The 18,029-nt window shown below is 40.9% G+C and overlaps 1 protein-coding gene across 16 annotated transcripts in view; it reads right to left on the reverse strand.

Moving 5' to 3' along the window:
• Positions 1-18,029, reverse strand: part of ESRRG (estrogen related receptor gamma) — a 624,049-nt gene that overhangs the window by 158,291 nt on the left and 447,729 nt on the right. For all 16 annotated transcript variants that reach the window (XM_032317728.1, XM_032317731.1, XM_032317734.1 and 13 more), the window contains one exon: positions 920-1,036. In XM_032317728.1, coding sequence (XP_032173619.1) covers positions 920-1,036 — 117 coding nt within the window. The remainder of the gene's footprint in view (positions 1-919; positions 1,037-18,029) is intronic.

Genomic DNA, 18,029 nt, shown 5'->3' on the forward strand with positions numbered 1-18,029 from the left:
CAAACATATAGACAGGGATGCATTTAAAAACAAAAACAAAAAACCTACCCAGGCTTTCCAAAGAAAAGAATAACTTCTTCCTAGCTTCAAGCTAAAATGTTCGTTTCCTTGGACATGCTGACATATACAAATATTTCAGGACCTTGGATATGGGTGGAAGAATTCAGTGAATTCTAAAATCTGACCCTCTGCTAGGTTCTTGGCTCTACCACTTGTGAGCTGTGTGAGCTCAAGCCATAACTGAATCCTTGGTCACTGTTATTATTCTGTGTTTGTTGATGTTTCCCCTGAGGGAAAGCAACAATTTTAGTATCATTATTACAAGCTTTTTAGAAAAGAACCTAAGTTCAAAGGATAAGACTGGAAAAAAATAAAGAGTGTGTTAAACCTAATATTCATTTTTTTTAAAAAGTGGTGACAATAAGAAATGATGGGTCTGTTAATTAGCTCCACTGTGGCAATGATCTTACAATACATATGTATATCAAAACTTCAAGTCATACACCTTAAATATACACAATTCTTATTTGTCAATTACATCTTAGCAATGGTGGAGGAGAAAACCTCCCTGCAAACTTAGAAATGAGAAGAAACACAAAAAGACAAGGACTAGCCTCTTGGTGTCCTTCGTCCTTTGCCTTCTGCAACTCGTAAAGATGAAGAGTCAGAATTACCAAGCATACCTGGTGGGTTTAGCTGCACATCAGATGTTTTCTACCTTGTCCCTTCCTGTTGATATCATGCAGTTAGCCAGGACAGATCGGAAAACTCAGGCATAAAGATGTATTCTGCCATCGGATTCGGAGTGCTTACTGTGACCTCATCTTTTTCCGGTTTTCTCTAGTGTCTCCATCATTCCCTGCACGCACCCTTCCCCCATCCCCAACCGAATGCACAGGCCCCCGGCCACACGCCTTACCTTCCTTCAGCATGCCCACTTTCAAACACTTCATGAAGCGGCAAGCCTGGCAGGATTTACGTCTGCGCTTGGTGATTTCACATTCATTCGTGGCAGGGCAGCTGTATTCTATATTACCTAAAACACAGGGTTGGAAGAAAAGCAGTTAGATTCGTAAGATCCAGGAAACGTGAGCATCCCAAAGGCAATGCCTACTCTGCTCCATCCGCCTCCCTTCTCAAAAGGACAAGTCACATGAGACTCATTAGGATGTCACCAACGTCACGAAGCTGGACATTCTGTGGCAACCGCCTAAGACACACCGAATAGGGGCACCTGGGTGGCTCAGTCAGTGAAGGGTCTGACTCTTGACTTTGGTTCGAATCATGATCTGAGACTTGAGATCGAGCCCCATGCTTCAGACTCCCTCTCCCTTTCCCTCTGCCCCTCCCCCCGCCTCTCTCTCTCTCTCTTTCTCTCTCTCTCTCCGCCCAGGGGGGAAAAAAAAAAAAAAGCACGAATATTTAGAAGATACATGGTAAAAGATCTCAAAAGATCAAGTTTAAAGTTAGCCTTTAGGGCGCCTGGGTGGCTCAGTTGGTTAAGGGACTGCCTTCGGCCCAAGTCAGGATCCTTGAGTCCCAGGATCGAGTCCCGCATCGGGCTCCCAGCTCCATGGGGAGTCGGCTTCTCCCTCTGACCTTCTCCCCTCTCATGCTCTCTCTCACTCTCTCTCTCTCTCAAGTAAATAAAGTCTTTAAAAATAAATAAATAAATGTTTATAAAAAATAAAAAATTAAAAAAAATTTTTTAAAAAAAGCAGCTCAAACATTCAAGATAACTAATCTAATCTCTAAACTAGAGGAGGGATGTTTTTTCTTAATACTGTAATAAAAAAAGCTGCCGTCATATTTTAAATAAATAAATAAAGTTAGCCTTTAAAACATTATGCTTAGTCTACCCATGCAAAATAACAATCTTCCAGAATTTTAGAATCCCAAAGAAATTTCAAAGCAAATTATTTCCATAAAAGCATGAACATCAAAATCATACTCTTGTATCATCAGTCCTGGATTTCTATTGGTTACTAATATCCCAATGTATCAGGCTTATTGTCCTTGTGACACTAAGCAGCATAAACCCCGCTGTGAAAAATGATCAGCAGGCTAATCTGGGCCCCGACAGTAAGCTCCTAGAGGGCAGGGACGTTAATGACATGGTTCTCCTGGCCACACTTACCCAGGCCTTACAACATAGTTCTCTGCTGAGTAAACGTTTATTGAGGACCAGGAGGACAATGATGACGCTGGTCGTCATCACCATGTTTGTTACATTTGCATAAGGAATTCCAAACACCCAAGCTCCAAGGAAGTATTATAAACAAAAATAAACTGCTATGAAACGGTATTTTTAATGTCAGAGTTGACGTTACTTACGGTCCTACGTACACATCTGAAGCGATACATATGTAGCCAGAAGAAGATCCAAACTTTAACTTGAAATTCTTTCTCAATTAATGCCAATGACAGTGTGTGGGATGTGCTCTAGGGCTGCCTACAGCTTTGTAAAGAAGCTGCCTTTAAAATAAAGCCTCTCTCCCCTATCAGCTCTGTCACACAGTGCTTGAAGGTCTTTCCTTACTTCCTAACCCTTTCCCCTTGTGATTAAGTGCATTAGTATCTTAATGAAAATGCATTCTGTTTATTGCCCTCTTGGGAAGGGGGAGGTCATCACACCAAATGCATAAATTGTCATCAGAGACGGTCCGAGCATAATTGCAATTTTGCTGCTCCATGTTTGCAAGACTCAGGGTCCGTCTAAGTCCCCTGAAACATGCACAGATTCTAGTAATTAGCATAGAGTCTGCCTGGGACCACAGCATTGATGAAATATTTCAGAGTTAATCACACTTTGTAAACACTGATTTATATTGACTACCTTTCTCCAGACTGATGTCTCCTCATTAAATATCACATTAGTGGATTGCAGGATTGTACCAAGACTCAACTACTCAGCAACTGCTAATCCAACAGGAAGTAATACCTAACCACTTATAACTACTGCAAATTGGTTAAGTATGCATGACTGAAATATCTGTTTTTTAAAAAACTGTGCATTATAACTTGAGATAAGCCTATCAAAATTATTTGGCTCACTTAGCATTCTAACTCAGGGCATGTATAATAATAAAAGCAACTATTTTTTAACATAAGAGGTTAAATAATAAGATAATTATTAATTGCATCAACAGAGGCACACACCATCACCTTCTTCAGGGATGTTACTAATACCCAAAAAATTAAGGATAAGTCAAAGGGAAGCAGCCTGGCTGGGTCATGGCTGAGAATAAAAGGATTTAAAGTCTGAACTTTAGATGAACCATTTTTCACTGCTGAGTTTCTTTAACCATCACTGAAAATGTATTTCCCATCCAGGGAGTGTTGCTAGTAATTTCCTAGGGGTTAATTAGTATTCTACTACCAGAACTTTCCACTCCACTTACCTCTTCCTAGTCTTATTTAAAAAGAAACTCAGTCTTTGCTTTCTTACTAAGAGATGAACAATAACTAGTTGGGGGAAAAAATGGCTTCCAAATAGCATTTCGTGCCCCTTTTTGCCTGGAAAGTCAGTATGAAGTCCTCACTTTGCTTACTTTCCAGTACTAAAGCATGACCCACATTTTTAAGCCAACATTGGAAAATTCTACCAGGGTGACCCACTATCTCCATCCCACCCCACAAAAAAAATCAGCTTTCATTTCAGACTGGTTCCTCTTCCTCTGAAAATTCTATGCTCAGCCTCCATGAGAACACACTTCTGACAGGAACCTCGATCGGGCCTGTGTAAACTCACACCTGGACTAAACAGTTCTCTCCTAACTGGACTTTGTGCCTCCATTCCATCCCCCCTGGAATCCAGACTGCTTACCTCTTCTGAGGACAGCTTAATTTTAAAAACAAACAAACAAAAATCAAAAACAAAACAAACAAAAAAACCTTAATTAAAAAAAATCACTACTTCTATGGTCCATTGAATTAAATACAGACTATTAGATTAGCAAACAAAATCGCCACTCCAATATGACACCCATCTACTTATCTAGCAATATTACAATTATCACCTTATATGAACTTTCTGAGGCAGCCAAGTCAATTTATTCATTTTTTGCTGTGTCCTTCAGACTTCCCTCTGAGAATGATCTATCTTTACCCCTCTTTTCTTCTTAAAATTACTTCCAAGGCTCACTGTTCAACTCAAATTCCATCCAAATTTTTCATGAAAACCTCTCAGACCATCATAGCAGAAAATGAGTTCTCGGTTCCATATCTTTTTGTGTACTCTCATCACATACAGACACACTGGATCTTGTCATACCTTTTTTGCAAGCATATTACCCATTAGATGGTAAGATCCTAGAGGCAAGGACCATTTCATATACAGTAGAAAAATCTTCCTCCAAAAGGTAGTAAATAAACAAAATTGTATGCTTCAAAAAAAGTTGTATTTCCTTGATATCTCAAGGTCATTGCTATGAACACCAATTATGATGCTATAATGTAGTAATGTCCACAAGGTGAAGGAGCCAGCTGTCCCATCAGGAAGCAATATTAAGAACACTAGGAAAACAATTCCACAAATGAAAAAAAAAAAAAGTATTAGGAAGCCTAATTAAATTTTTCAAAACCTTGAAAAGTAGCTTTGACAAAAATGGAAATGCAAGGTAAAACAGAAAGAGATCATTGAAGGGAAAACAAACAAACAAAAAAATCAAAGGCTTCTGGGGAGCAAAATGTGAAAATAAAAAAAAAACGTAAGAGACTTTAAAGAAGATAAAGTGCATCTTGATATGAATAGGATACGAATAAAAGGAAAATAAAACATGAAAATGTTTTAAAACATGAAAAAACAGACAGAGGGCACTAAGAGGGTTAATTTTTATCTTGTTACAGTACTTAATGTTACTTACAAAGTAGATGTTCTCAGAACTGGAGCCACATTGGAGAAAATATTTAGGAGCGATGAAATGATAATAGCTAAATCTATGAATGACTCGTCTAAGAATGATTATATAAGGATTTTAAATTCAAAAAACAGAAGGAAAATTGTACGATTACCACATGAGAGCTTCAGATCACATACAAAGAAGTACCCTAGTTTCCTTTCTAACCATCACATTCCAGAATTCTTCAATGACAAAAGGAAACATAAAGGCAGAGAAATTTTTAATAGTGCCTCAGAATGAACTCCTGAGGGAGAGCCTTTGTCTTATTCATTCCTTGATCCTTGGTGCTGATCCAGGAGCCTGGAATTGTGGATCATGTGCTTGGGTTCAGAGAAGTCCACAGTTTTACAGAGGAGATACGACATGTAAGCAAGGAACAATACAATTTAATGTGGGGGGCAATGGTTCTGGATTCACAACTAGCACGCACATACACACATATGCATTCCCACAAATGCAGACATTATGCCCAAGAAAGTCAAGCAAGGGGTGCCTGGGTGGCTCAGATGGTTAAGCTCTGCCTTTGGTTCAGGTCATGATCTCCAGGTTCGGGGATCGAGCCCTGTGTCAGGATCGAGCCCTGTGTCGGACTCGGAGCTCAGCAGGAACCTGCTTCTCCCTCTCTCTTTGACTCTCCCCCTGCTTGTGTGCTTGCTCTCTCTCTAATGAATAAATAAAATCTTTAAAATAATAAAAAAGTAAAGTCAATGAATTTTCAACCTAGGAGTGGAATGACTGAACTATGTTGTGAAAAATGAATAAGTAACTACATTGAGGTAAGGAACCTTCCCAAAACTACAGGCAACAAAACATGTTTTGTAAAAATTTCACTGTGAATGGATGGAAATGATAGCGGCCTTGAATGTTTTCACAAATAATATATTTTCAGCTTAAGTGTATAGAAATTGTTTACGATGAATTAGGTATCCTCCAGCCAAATTTCAATAAATTAGTTTTGACATACATGAGTGATAACCTTGATTTCACTAAGTAACACTGGTTTATATCTTGAAAAACAAATCAACATTATTCTAAAGAACTTATGTGCTGGAGGAAAACCTCTATCATTTCAAAGCCCTCCCATTGAGTTACTCAGTTCATTGTTGCTGGCTATGATCGCCAACCCAACAAAGTGTTTGATCCCCGTTAGAGTCTACACAGATTCTGCCCTTGAACTACCTTCCCTGGTGCTTTTTCTATGCAACAACAACAACAACAACAACAAAATAACCATTTTATCCTAAAAATGTGCGGCCCCAAGCACCTGGATAATAATGTTACATCTGTTTTGGTACCAGCTCAAAGACATGACTCCCAGGAGACCACCTGATCTCCACGGGGTCCTTGTTTTTCTTAGATTCACGAAAAGTGGAAACTACACAACAGCCATAGCAACGGTGGGCACCTGAAATGTGAACACTGGACAGTCCATCAGGAGGATACAGAAGTTATTGTTCATAAGCCAAGGATCCTCATTTCACACACGGAGTTTTCTTGGGTCACAGCTTGCGATTTCCTGGGACACATTGGTTAGACGGCACCAGGACAGGACTGGAATCTTCCTAGTTTTGTCAAGAGCTGGGGAAGCGAGCTCTGTTGCAGAGGGAACCAGATGAACAGGAAAACTCTGCGTTTTTAAAGCAGGCTGACAAGAATGACGGAGCAATTTATAATATCTCCTGGCAGCTTTTCAGAAAGTCTTGGGCTCTGATTACTTCTTTCAGACTCTTTTGTACAATTAGTTTGTAGGCAATATAATTTTCTCACTTACCGCTTAATAGAATCTTGCAGCTAGCTGGGGAGGGAATAACAGGGTGTATGTGAAGTTCCAGCCTGCAGTGCCAGTGGATAATTTGTATATTCCTTTCAGTCACTTAATGGACTTTTACAGTTTGGCAGTAAAAGGGCTGAATGATGTAAATTAGCATGGCATCTCAAAATAAAAATATATGTCAAATCCTTACTCCCAACGCACATCACTCATACACGGGAATGATGTGTTTGGCTTTATATCGTGCCTAAGAGTCGTCCTCTTTTTCACGCATACAGACATCATAATTGTAAAACCCATTTGAAAGCATTTGTATATTTCCCCCAATTGTTTTAATTTTGTTAACAGAACCAAATGGCTTGAGATGACCCACAGGGCACTCCAAGTGGGGTTTATCCAATTGTTTTCCAACATTAAGTGATTTTAAAATAATGGCATTTGGCTCGGTACACAATTACAGAGCATTAAAAACATGCAGCCAATAACCTGTAGTATTTTTGCTTTAAATGATCAAAAATATAAGAAAAAGAAAGAAAACCCTCTACTGTTTCGTAGTAAAGGTTTTTCCATACAGCGATACAACTTCCATTTCACTCCTTTCTCTTTCTTGTTTTTTGTGTTTGTTTTTGTTTTTCTCTGTCTTGTTACTAATGCTAGTTTTTTCCTCATTACTTTCTGCCCATTCTACCTGAAATTGAAATTGTCTCTTTAACTGGGATTCTGTAATATGGAACAAAAACTGGTTATATATCTCTAGCAAAAAAGTCATAGTCCCATCAAGGGACAGACTTTTTAAGTTTTTACAAAGAATCCCAAGTTAGACTTCGAAATAAGTTACCTAAGGACACTAAAACCTGTTCCCAAGGGATTGCTCTGATACTTTTTGAAGCTCCCTCTAAAACCTGTCACTAGAGTCACTTTATAAAAGGGGGTGCAGTCCAAATACATTTCAATCATAATCCCTTAAAACATCTGACCACCTTCTTTATCACAAGACATGTGGCCAAATGAGGTCTGTCCATTATTTTTTTTTTAAAGATTTTATTTATTTATTTGACAGAGAGAGATTACAAGTAGGCAGAGAGAGAGAGGAGGAAGCAGGCTCGCTGCTGAGCAGAGAGCCCGATGCGGGACTCGATCCCAGGACCCTGAGATCATGACCTGAGCCGAAGGCAGCGGCTTAACCCACTGAGCCACCCAGGCGCCCGGTCTGTCCATTATTAAATTTCACATTTACCTTCAAATTTCAAAGATCTCCGATCACTGGTGACATTTTGAGAACCTGCCTCAAGCTCTAAAAGAGGATGCCCAAGAGTATGAGAAGGAGTGGTGGAGTCAGGCCCCCAAAGGGGAGGCAAGTCCCCTGTGACATGGAGCCTGTGGCGTCCTGAGGTAGGAGGAAAGGAGCGTCACTGCCAGTTCACGGTCACATCCAGCTCTTAGCAAAGCAATTTCACACACAGGATTATGCCAGAGTCAAATGTTCTTTGCCTTTTTGCTGTCCTTCTACCTTCTAAAAATATGAGATGGAAGATAGGGTATGGCAAGTCTTTTTGATCTTTGGTTCTTTCATGTACTATAGGATTAAATTCAGAGAATCACAGTATACAAGAGCCGTAATAGTACTGCAATACTATATAGTATTGCGATTCTATAGTATCGCAATGAGGCTCAGGCTTAGTTCCCACATGCAAAGAGATGTCGACTTGTCTTTAAGCATGAAAAGAACAGAAGGAAACCTACAAGCAGGCAGGCTCATAAAGTCTGAGCACTGTCTACTGGAGACTGTGGACTGTCTACTTGGACTGGAGACCAAGACCACATGCTCTGGTTTCATCATCCAGTGATGTGTATTGGGTGAGCCACTGAGCTTATAGTAGGTACCAACCATCTCTCTCGATGATATATCTAACCACAAAATTGTACTGACCTTTGAATTAAACTAAAAATAGATTAGCAGGGGGGGGGCATCTAGGTAGATCAGTCCATTAAGCAGCTGACTCTTCATTCCGGCTCAGGTCACGATCTCATGGTTTTGAGACTGAGCCCCACATCAGGCTCCACACTGACCATGGAACCTGCTTAAGATTCTCTCTCTCTCCCTCTTCCTCCCCCACCAAGTCATGTCCTCACTCTCTCTCTCTTTCTCTCTTAAAAAAAAAATAAAAAATAAAAAATAGACTGGCAGGAAAACAGTGTTGTAAAATGGAGGTGAAATTATTCAGCCTTTTTTTTTTTTCCAGGTTAAACAAAACATATCCTACACCTTAGTTTCCCTCAAATTTGTAAACATGGACATTCCTTTATTGCCTTAATTCCACAACTGTTGAGTCAATACTAGGCCCTATGCATATTCATCTCAAATGAAAGGTGGAAAAAAAAATTGTATGCCCATTGCATGTCCTTCCTTCACATACTACTTGCATAGGGTTTAGAAAGACACCTGGAAATGAATGAGTAAAGGCAGAGGAGGAGAGAAAGAGAAGAGAAATGGTAGGTGAAGGTCCAAGTTAGAGCTCTGCCATTCATTAGCCGTGTGAACTTGAACTAGTTGCTTTACCTTTACTACTCTAGGATTACTAAAATACAAAAAAGGAACAATTATGTGTACTTTGTACATGAATTACATGAACTATAGAAAATGAAATCACAGGGGCGCCTGGGTGGCTCAGTGGGTTAAGCCGCTGCCTTTGGCTCAGGTCATGACCTCAGGGTCCTGGGATCGAGTCCCACATCGGGCTCTCTGCTCAGCAGGGAGTCTGCTTCCTCCTCTCTCTCTCTCCCTGCCTGCTTGTGATCTCTCTGTCAAATAAATAAATAAATAAATCTTTAAAAAAAAAGAAAAAAGAAAATGAAATCACAGATCATGTTGTTCACCCTTCTGAAAACAGAACGGAGAGACATTGTAAGATGTCACCCATTACTAAATACCTTCACTCTAAGACCTAAACCTGAGTTTGGGAATATTACAAAACAACCTTCCTCGGTTTATGCAAGAGTGTGAAAATGAACGTGCCATTCACCCAGAGAAGCCGAAGGAAAATTTTGCCTTGCCAACAATTCCACTGTACATGGCTCTATTTTATAGATACTGGGAGGGAAGGAAGAAAAATAATAGCTGAAGTCATTTTTTTTTAAAGCACAAAATTGTCTAAGAAGTGAATTTCTGAGACACAAACCACAGCTCCTTGCTCGCACTTCCTGTCACTCCACCAGAGCTCCCACTATGTCTTACTGGGCGTAATCGGATTCTAATCGAGAGCAAGGATTTGCCAAGCCCTTCCAAACCCCACCTCGGCTTTATCCCTTCCCACAGTCTTAGGTCAGTTTCTACCTCTATCTCAAGTCCACTCCCTTCTCTGACACGTACCCTGAATTACTCCAAAGTCCTAGAAAGCAGCATTATCGTTCCTGCTGGTCCGCTTCATGTGCCTCCTTGGTCGGGTTTTCAATGAAACCTGCCCAGAGCCCACAAGGCCAAGTCCTCATGGGTGTAACTAATTCATCTCTCACTCATCTGCAGGTGGGTCTTTCTCTTAGAACTCAACATACTTTATTGTTTGTGTCTACTGAATAAGCCTCTTCCTGTTCCAACTATACATTCCTCGAGGATAGGAACTTAACACCCCTCAGAATTCCTCGTCTCCACAAGAAGGTGTGGTCAAGTCAATGACCCACAGGAAGCCACTCATGACCTGTCAACTTGATTTTTAGTGATCCTATTCCTCGTTCCCTCATTCTAATATTTAGCCCCAAATTATTCACCAAAAAAAGCTACGTAGAGTGAATGAGAGAGAATAAAACTGAGAGGAATCTACCGACAACATATCATTGGGTATTAAGCAATACAAACCTAAAGGATATTAGACTTTGAGAAAAACCTAATTTCCAGTTGGTTCAGCCTCCTTGTTTATAAATATCACAGACATGTAAATATGTACTGATTAACCTATGATCGCTGGAACTTCCTTACAAAGATATGGATGAGTTAATTGCAAAAAAAGGAAAAAAAAAAAGACTAAAACTCAAACATTGGGGCATCTGGGTGGCTCAGTCAGTTTAGCATCTGCCTTTGACGTGGGTTGTGATCTAGGGGTCCTGAAATAAGCCCTGCATCTGGGTTCCCTGCTCAGTGGGGGGACTGCTTCTCCCTCTTCCTCTGCCCCTCCCCCGGCTGCTCTTGCTCTCTTTCTCTCTCAGATTAAAAAAAAATAAAAAATAAAAAATCTCAAACTCAAATATCCCGACATCCAGTCCAATGGTCCCTAGATGCACCCATTAAAATTTCATATCAATGCCTCTAATTAACACTAAGTGCGAGGCACTACTTTATGTGTGTCACAGATGTGAAACCCATTTGGCAGATGAGAGAATCAAGGCACTGAGGCAAGGGTAACTTACGCAGAATCACATAGCTAACATGTGCCTGAGCCAGAATGTGAACCCAGGCACTCTGGATCCAACGTCCGTGCTCTTAACTATGATGCAATGCTGCTGGACTCCAGTCTTTCAAAAGTAATTTACTGAGTGCTGTTTGGAATAGAAATTTAAAAAATGAAATTCCTATCTTCTGAGAGGGTGCTTTGTGTAGCTGTCGTTGTTGCTATTGTTGCTGGTTGGAAAGGAAATCTTGATGCCTTGGAGCGGTCAGGTAAGCGTGGGTCTTGGCATTGTCTTTTGCTGTTGTCAGACTTCTGGTACAGGGCAGCTGTGGGACAGGATAGGGTTGCTTTTGGGGAATGGAATCTCTCAACACCTCAAAAAGAAATCCCTCAACTTGTCTCTGTACCACTATGGTTTGTGGCCAGTTTAATTCCACAGAAACCAAACAGACCATGTCACCAAAGCAACAGGTGTCAGGTTGTAAACAATGTATTTTAAAGATCCCACAATAAGGCTATTGTTCATGATAGGAGAAAAAAGGAATCCATATTCGGCAGGGTGTGGTCTGAAATGCATTAAAGAAGGGAGTAAGCGTATAATAAAAACACACTCACTGGGAAGATGATGGAGAATACAAATGTCTCTCATCCAGGGTAACGAGAAATTCAGTATTTTTTCGCTTTGATGTGATGACATCTTCTTGGAAAGGGCAACTAGGTCTTCTGCAGATCCTATGTGATATGGACAGCCAAAACATCTCTGTTTTTAAGCTCCAAGAGAGGAGGGATGGTGTCACAGGAGTATTTATAAAAAAGCTCAAAGAATACCCCTGCCACAAGGAAGATGTTCTACTTGAGCCTACGTGCTAGGCTTGGTATTCAACATCAACTTGTACATGTTCTTTCTCTACCTACATATTTGAAACAACTTTGATGAGTTTCCTTATCTGTTTAACACGTAGGACTAAGGGGCATCTGGGTGGGTCAGTGCACTGAGGCGTCTGCCTTCAGCTCAGGTCATGATCTCAGGATCCTAGGATAGAGCCCCGCGTCAGGCTCTCTGCTCAGCTGGGAGCTGCTTCCCTTCCTCTCTCTCTGCCTGCCTCTCTGCCTACTTGTGATCTCTGTCTGTCAAATAAATAAATAAAATCTTAAAAACAGAAACACATAGGACTAAAACCAAGAAAGAGAAAAGTTAACAAAGATGGAGAGGAGAAGGGAGATGAGGGAAATTGGAAGGGGAGGTGAACCATGAGAGACTATGAACTCTGAAAAACAACCTGAGGGTTTTGAAGGGGCGGGGGGTGGGAGGTTGGGGGAGCCGGGTGGTGGGTATTAAGGCACGGACTGCATGGAGCACTGGGTGTGGTGCAAAAACAATGAATACTGTTACGCTGAAAAGAAATAAAAATAAATTAATAAAATTAAAAAAAAAAAAAAGAAATGCACGTTAGACAGTGGCAGTTCTCAAATGCTACAAGCAGTCCATATGACAAGTATAAAGGCATTAGGATCATATCCTATGGGACAAAGCACCTGCCCCTTCTTTAAGTTTTTTAATTTTTTTTAAATAATCACACCCAAGGTGAGGCTCAATAAAACTCATGACCCCGAGATCAAGAGTCACTTGTTCTTCCAACTGAGCCAGCCAGATGCTCCAAAAGCACCTGACTCTTAAACACAATTATGACTTCAGAGCAATCCTGAAGTGGTCCTTGTACATTCCACAAGTGAAAGCAAGCACATCTTTTTCTAATATTGTCTTCAATGCTTCTGTTCTTGAACGCCATCGATGTGCCAAGAACTTTGTTAGAAATGAGATACCGGTATGAGAGATTTCCTTCTTTCAAGATCAAGTTGATGTATTCAACAGTATCTATCTGTGTCCTCCAACACTGGTACAGATTTGGGGAAATCGTGTGGGACACTGTGACGGCACCTGCTCTGTACTTCAACTGTAGGAAGCACTAGAACAATGATGGTAAGACAGGAGTCGAACTGGATTCAAGTGCTGGTTCAACAATTTTCTGTAGGAGTCAGAGCAAGTTTTTTGAAGTTACCTTCTTCAGGAATGACATGGTAATGGCTGCACCCATTTACCTTTATGGCATGGCTGTGAAAATCAAATGAGATTTCAAGATTTCAAGACAGATTTCAAGATGCTGAGCAGAGCGCCTGACACAGAAGAACACTGATTCCCAGCAAGAATTACAACATTACGATTACACTCAGGAAGGGGGTTCGGGAAGCAGAAGAGCTCAGGGAGTCCTGTAAGTGGAGGAGCCAGTGCTTAGGGCAGAGGGGAGGAAATGCGAGGCAGAGAATTTCTTCCCACCTGCTACAAGGAAGCCGAAAGGCATAGACTTCATGTCCACATCATAGGCACATTATAAGAACTACGTGCAAACAGATATTCAAAAGACCATAACCACTAATTACCCCAAGGGTCAGGGAGCTCAAACGGGACTGCCGACTGGGAGCGGAGGAAAACAAGGAACAACCCAGATAAGAACCACGAAAACTCCCAACAGGTAGCATTTGTGCCTAAAGGTTTTCCTCTCTGAAACAAAACCCGTGCACTTGACCGTCTGGTATGATAGGGACTGCAGGGAAGTGCCTGGCATTTCCTCAGGGAGGATGAGCATAAGGAAAAACGTAACAGGGGAGAGTGGAGGTCTCCTGTGTGCTGATGGTCCAGGAGAGGTGGGTCATGCAGCGCCTCCTCCAAGGGGATACCCGCTCAGCTCTCACTCCTTCACGGAACAGCAGAGGTGAACCAGTTTTTTCCTTAAAGGCCCACATAGGTAAATATTCCAGCTTTGAAGGTCATTCAGTCTCTACTGTGACTCCCAGCAATCCCACAGAGGTATAAAAGCAGCCATTTGACAACACAAGAAAGGGCGTGGTGATTGTGTTCCAATAGAACTTTCTTTAGCAAAATGATTCTGGCACTGGGCCTTGGTTTACAGAGCTCTGGTCTAAAAACATATGGACGAAAGGCTGCGATGATACAAAACACTTCACAGTCTTTCCCATTATTTCCTTTCTTACTTCCAATCCTGTAAAGTAGCTTCCTACAAGTTAGGTGCAGACATTACAAAAGAAATCTTAGCAAATTGGTAACATCCCAGAAGAACAAATGGAAGAAGGTGTTGGAGGGCTTTCACTTTAAATATCTGTAACATCTGAAATGGTTCTCCATATAAAACATAATCTGAAGCCTCTGGGGGACAGTGAGGGTGTTCCAGAAGCGAGGAGGTACCTTGGGAGTACTGAAGATGCTTTGGAGGCAAAAGGAAAAGAAAAGGTGCAGTCAAGGACAAAATCTCTGCTAGATTCATTCCTTTGAAGATTCTTGTACTTGCCTCTGATCTTCTTCAAATGAAAACTATGTTAATAGTTTGCACTGAAAAATGGATATCAGAATGTAGACTCGGCTCTGCTTTCCGATTCACTGTCAAGGAATGTTCACATTTCAGGCTCTAAATTCTAAATTAATCAAAAATTTCTGTGTATGAAATCCTCCTCTTTTCTTTTTGTATTATTACTCGGCGGTGCCTTTTTATTTCTTTATTATTTATGCATTTGTTTATTTATGTATTTGTTTATTGGGGGAGGGGAAAAGGGAGAGGGAGAGAATCTCCAGCAGGCTTCACACCCAGCAGGGTGCTGACATGGGGCTCGATCTCACAACCCTGAGATCACTACCTGAGCGGAAATCAAGAGTCAGATGCTTAACCAACTGAGCCACCCAGGTGCCCCTGAGCTATGCCTTTCTTAAAAAGTATATTAGAATACAGTTGTCTCATTAAGTTTGTTCAAACCAAAATAAAACAAGATTTAATCCCAAAGAATATAGTTTTTTCTTTAAAAATACAGATCTAGGGGCGCCTGGGTGGCTCAGTGGGTTAAAGCCTCTGCCTTCAGCTCAGGTCATGATCTCAGGGTCCTGGGATTGAGCCCAACATCAGGCTCAGCAGGGAGCCTGCTTCCCCCCTCTCTCTGCCTGCCTCTCTGCCTACTAGTGATCTCCGTCTATCAAATAAATAAATAAAAATCTTTAAAAAAAAATACAGATCTATTCAGATAATCCCACTCCCCTTCTTCTGACTAGTACTCATCATAAGAAAAAAAAGAGTTGCCCTCTGTTGCAGTCACAAAGTTTATACAAGAGGACAATCACCGTCACAAGAGAATAAATAAGCTTCGTTCCTTCTAAAATTAAGAATTAAAGAGTCAGGGAGGTGTTACCAGTGGTGAGTGTGGAGGTACATTTTTGGGATCAACCTAAAACTAACAACTAAAAATCCGATACAATGGTACCGAAGAGCTCTACTCTCATACTTCATCTATGGGAGGGGGGAGGGATTCTAAAAATGAATTAAAAAAAAAAAAAAAACAGTTCTTTTTAAGGCTTACTTCTGACTGTCTCCTTTTTAAAAAGCCTTTCATATTATCTAATCATAACTTTGGGAATATTCTTAATTCCCCATTTTTATTTTATTTTATCAACTTAATGGAAAATTTTGCCCATGGACTAAAATCTCTCAAAAAAAATTCAGCCTAAAATTATTCAATGCCTTAAAAGCTTAAAAAAAATATATGCAAGGCAGGGTACAGACTCTGGGTTCAGGCTGTCTGACACCCAGTTGTGTTTGGGCCATTACTTCTCGGTGCCTCAAGTTCCACGTATACAAATAGATACTGTAAGAATACTATAATAGTAGCATCGACTTCCTTGGGATAATGGAAGACTTAAATAGAACAATCAACGTAAATCACTTAGAACAATGTGAGGCACATTGCAAAAACTGACAGAGTCATTATTATTATGACAAACTAATGAATCCTTCATCTATTATTATTGGTAAAGGCCCTGCATGCAACTACAGAGGCTGAAAACAACTATTTACATTGTCCACATATGTAATTATTTACAGGCAGCCTAAGGAGGTAAAAGATTAGAACTTCACATTCAGGGAACTATCCGAAACCCCTCAAAAATGTTTAAACATTCCCTTCACATTCATCAGGATGGCCACCCTCAAAAGAAGAAAAAGGAAAACAAGGAGGAAATAACAAGTACCCAAAAGGACACAGGGAAACTGAAACCACCGTGCACCGTCACTGGGAACGTCAAATGATGCCGCCATTATGGAAAGCCAGTTGGTATGAAGCCTCCTCAAGAAATTAAAAGCAGAATCACCATATGATTCAGCAATCCCACTCCTGGGTATATATCCAAGAAGTGGAAAGCAGGATCTCAAAGAGCTGTTTCTACACCCATGTTCACAACAGCATTACTCCTAACAGCCAAGAGGCAGCAACAACCTATTGTCTTTTGATGGATGAATGGAGAACGCAAGTGTGGTAGAGACTTCGAACGAGATATGATTCAGCTTAAAGAAGAAGGAACTCCTACCACATACTACAACGTGGATAACCTGACGACATTTCGCTAACTGAATTAAGCCAATCACAGAAAGACAAATACGACATGATCCGAATATGGGAGAGAGAAGTGGTCAAACTCATGAAAAGTACAAAATGGTTCCCAGAGGCTGGAGGAGGGGGAAATGGAGAGTTACTTGGCGTCGAGTTTCAGTTTTGCAAGATAAAAAAAGTTTAACGATTTGTGGCCTAATGATGTGCATATAGTTAACACTACTATACTGTACACTTAAAAACAGTTACGATGGAAATTTTTATGCTCTGTGTTTATGTCATGTGCACGTTTTGGTATGTGTGTTTTATGTTGTGTTATTTTTACCACAATAAAAAGAAAATAAAGGGGCGCCTGGGTGGCTCAGTGGGTTAAGCCGCTGCCTTCGGCTCAGGTCATGATCTCAGGGTCCTGGGATCGAGCCCCGCATCGGGCTCTCTGCTCAGCAGGGAGCCTGCTTCCCTCTCTCTCTCTGCCTGCCTCTCCATCTACTTGTGATCTCTGTCAAATAAATACATAAAATCTTTAAAAAAAAAAAAAAAGAAAAGAAAAGAAAATAAATATTCATAAATAAATAAATAAATGTTTAAACATCCTTTCTTTACATATTTCTTTCTTTACATATTTACTTTCCGTGTCAACCACAATACTTTGCCAGCATCTTTTACCTAATTTTGCTTTTACCTGAAACTTCGCAAAATTGTCGAAGTGGGCTCCAAGCACTAGGCCTTCAAATTGTTGAATCCCACTATCGACAACTTCAAAAGAAAGTGAATTAAGGCAGTGTTGTGTCCTTTATCACATCTAAGACATTATCTAAGTTTATCAAGTAGAATATCAGATAAATGAACCACTGCCCTTTATCGGTAAAGAAAAAAAGTTCTGTCCCAGGCCCTGAGACCCCACCCTGCCACTCCTCACAACCTGCCTCACAGCCTTCAAAACTTGCTTTTTAGTAACTTACTGAGGTTTCCTCTCGTGGGGGCCCCAAAAATCATACTGAGACATAGACTCCCGCAACCAATTACCAAAGTGACACACATTCACATCCCGAGGAACCCGAAAGGAGCAGCTCCTGAATGCAGCTCCGCGGGTTAAGCATCCCACCCTTGATCTCATTTCAGGTCTTGATCTCACAGTCGTGAGTTCGAGCCCCACAGTGGGCTCCATACTGGGCATGGAGCCAACTTAAAAAAACAATGGGGGACCTGAGACAACAGAACTCTCATCACTTCTTTTGGTCTCCTTTCCTACCTGGAGGGTGAACACTGTCATTTATTCGACCTGAATTTAGCCATCATCAATTCTGAGTTTACTGGAAGAAGGGTCTTATTGTGTAATTACTTTAACACAGGTATAAAAATGTGCATTTTGGGGGGCGCCTGGGTGGCTCAGTGGGTTAAAGCCTCTGCCTTTGGCTCAGGTCATGATCCCAGGGTCCTGGGATCAAGCTCCGCTTCAGGCTCTCTGCTCAGTGGGGAGCCTGCCTCCTCCTCTTTCTCTGCCTGCCTCTCTGCCTACTTGTGATCTCT

This window comes from Mustela erminea, chromosome 17 (assembly GCF_009829155.1).
Source record: "Mustela erminea isolate mMusErm1 chromosome 17, mMusErm1.Pri, whole genome shotgun sequence".
Lineage (NCBI taxonomy): Eukaryota > Metazoa > Chordata > Mammalia > Carnivora > Mustelidae > Mustela > Mustela erminea.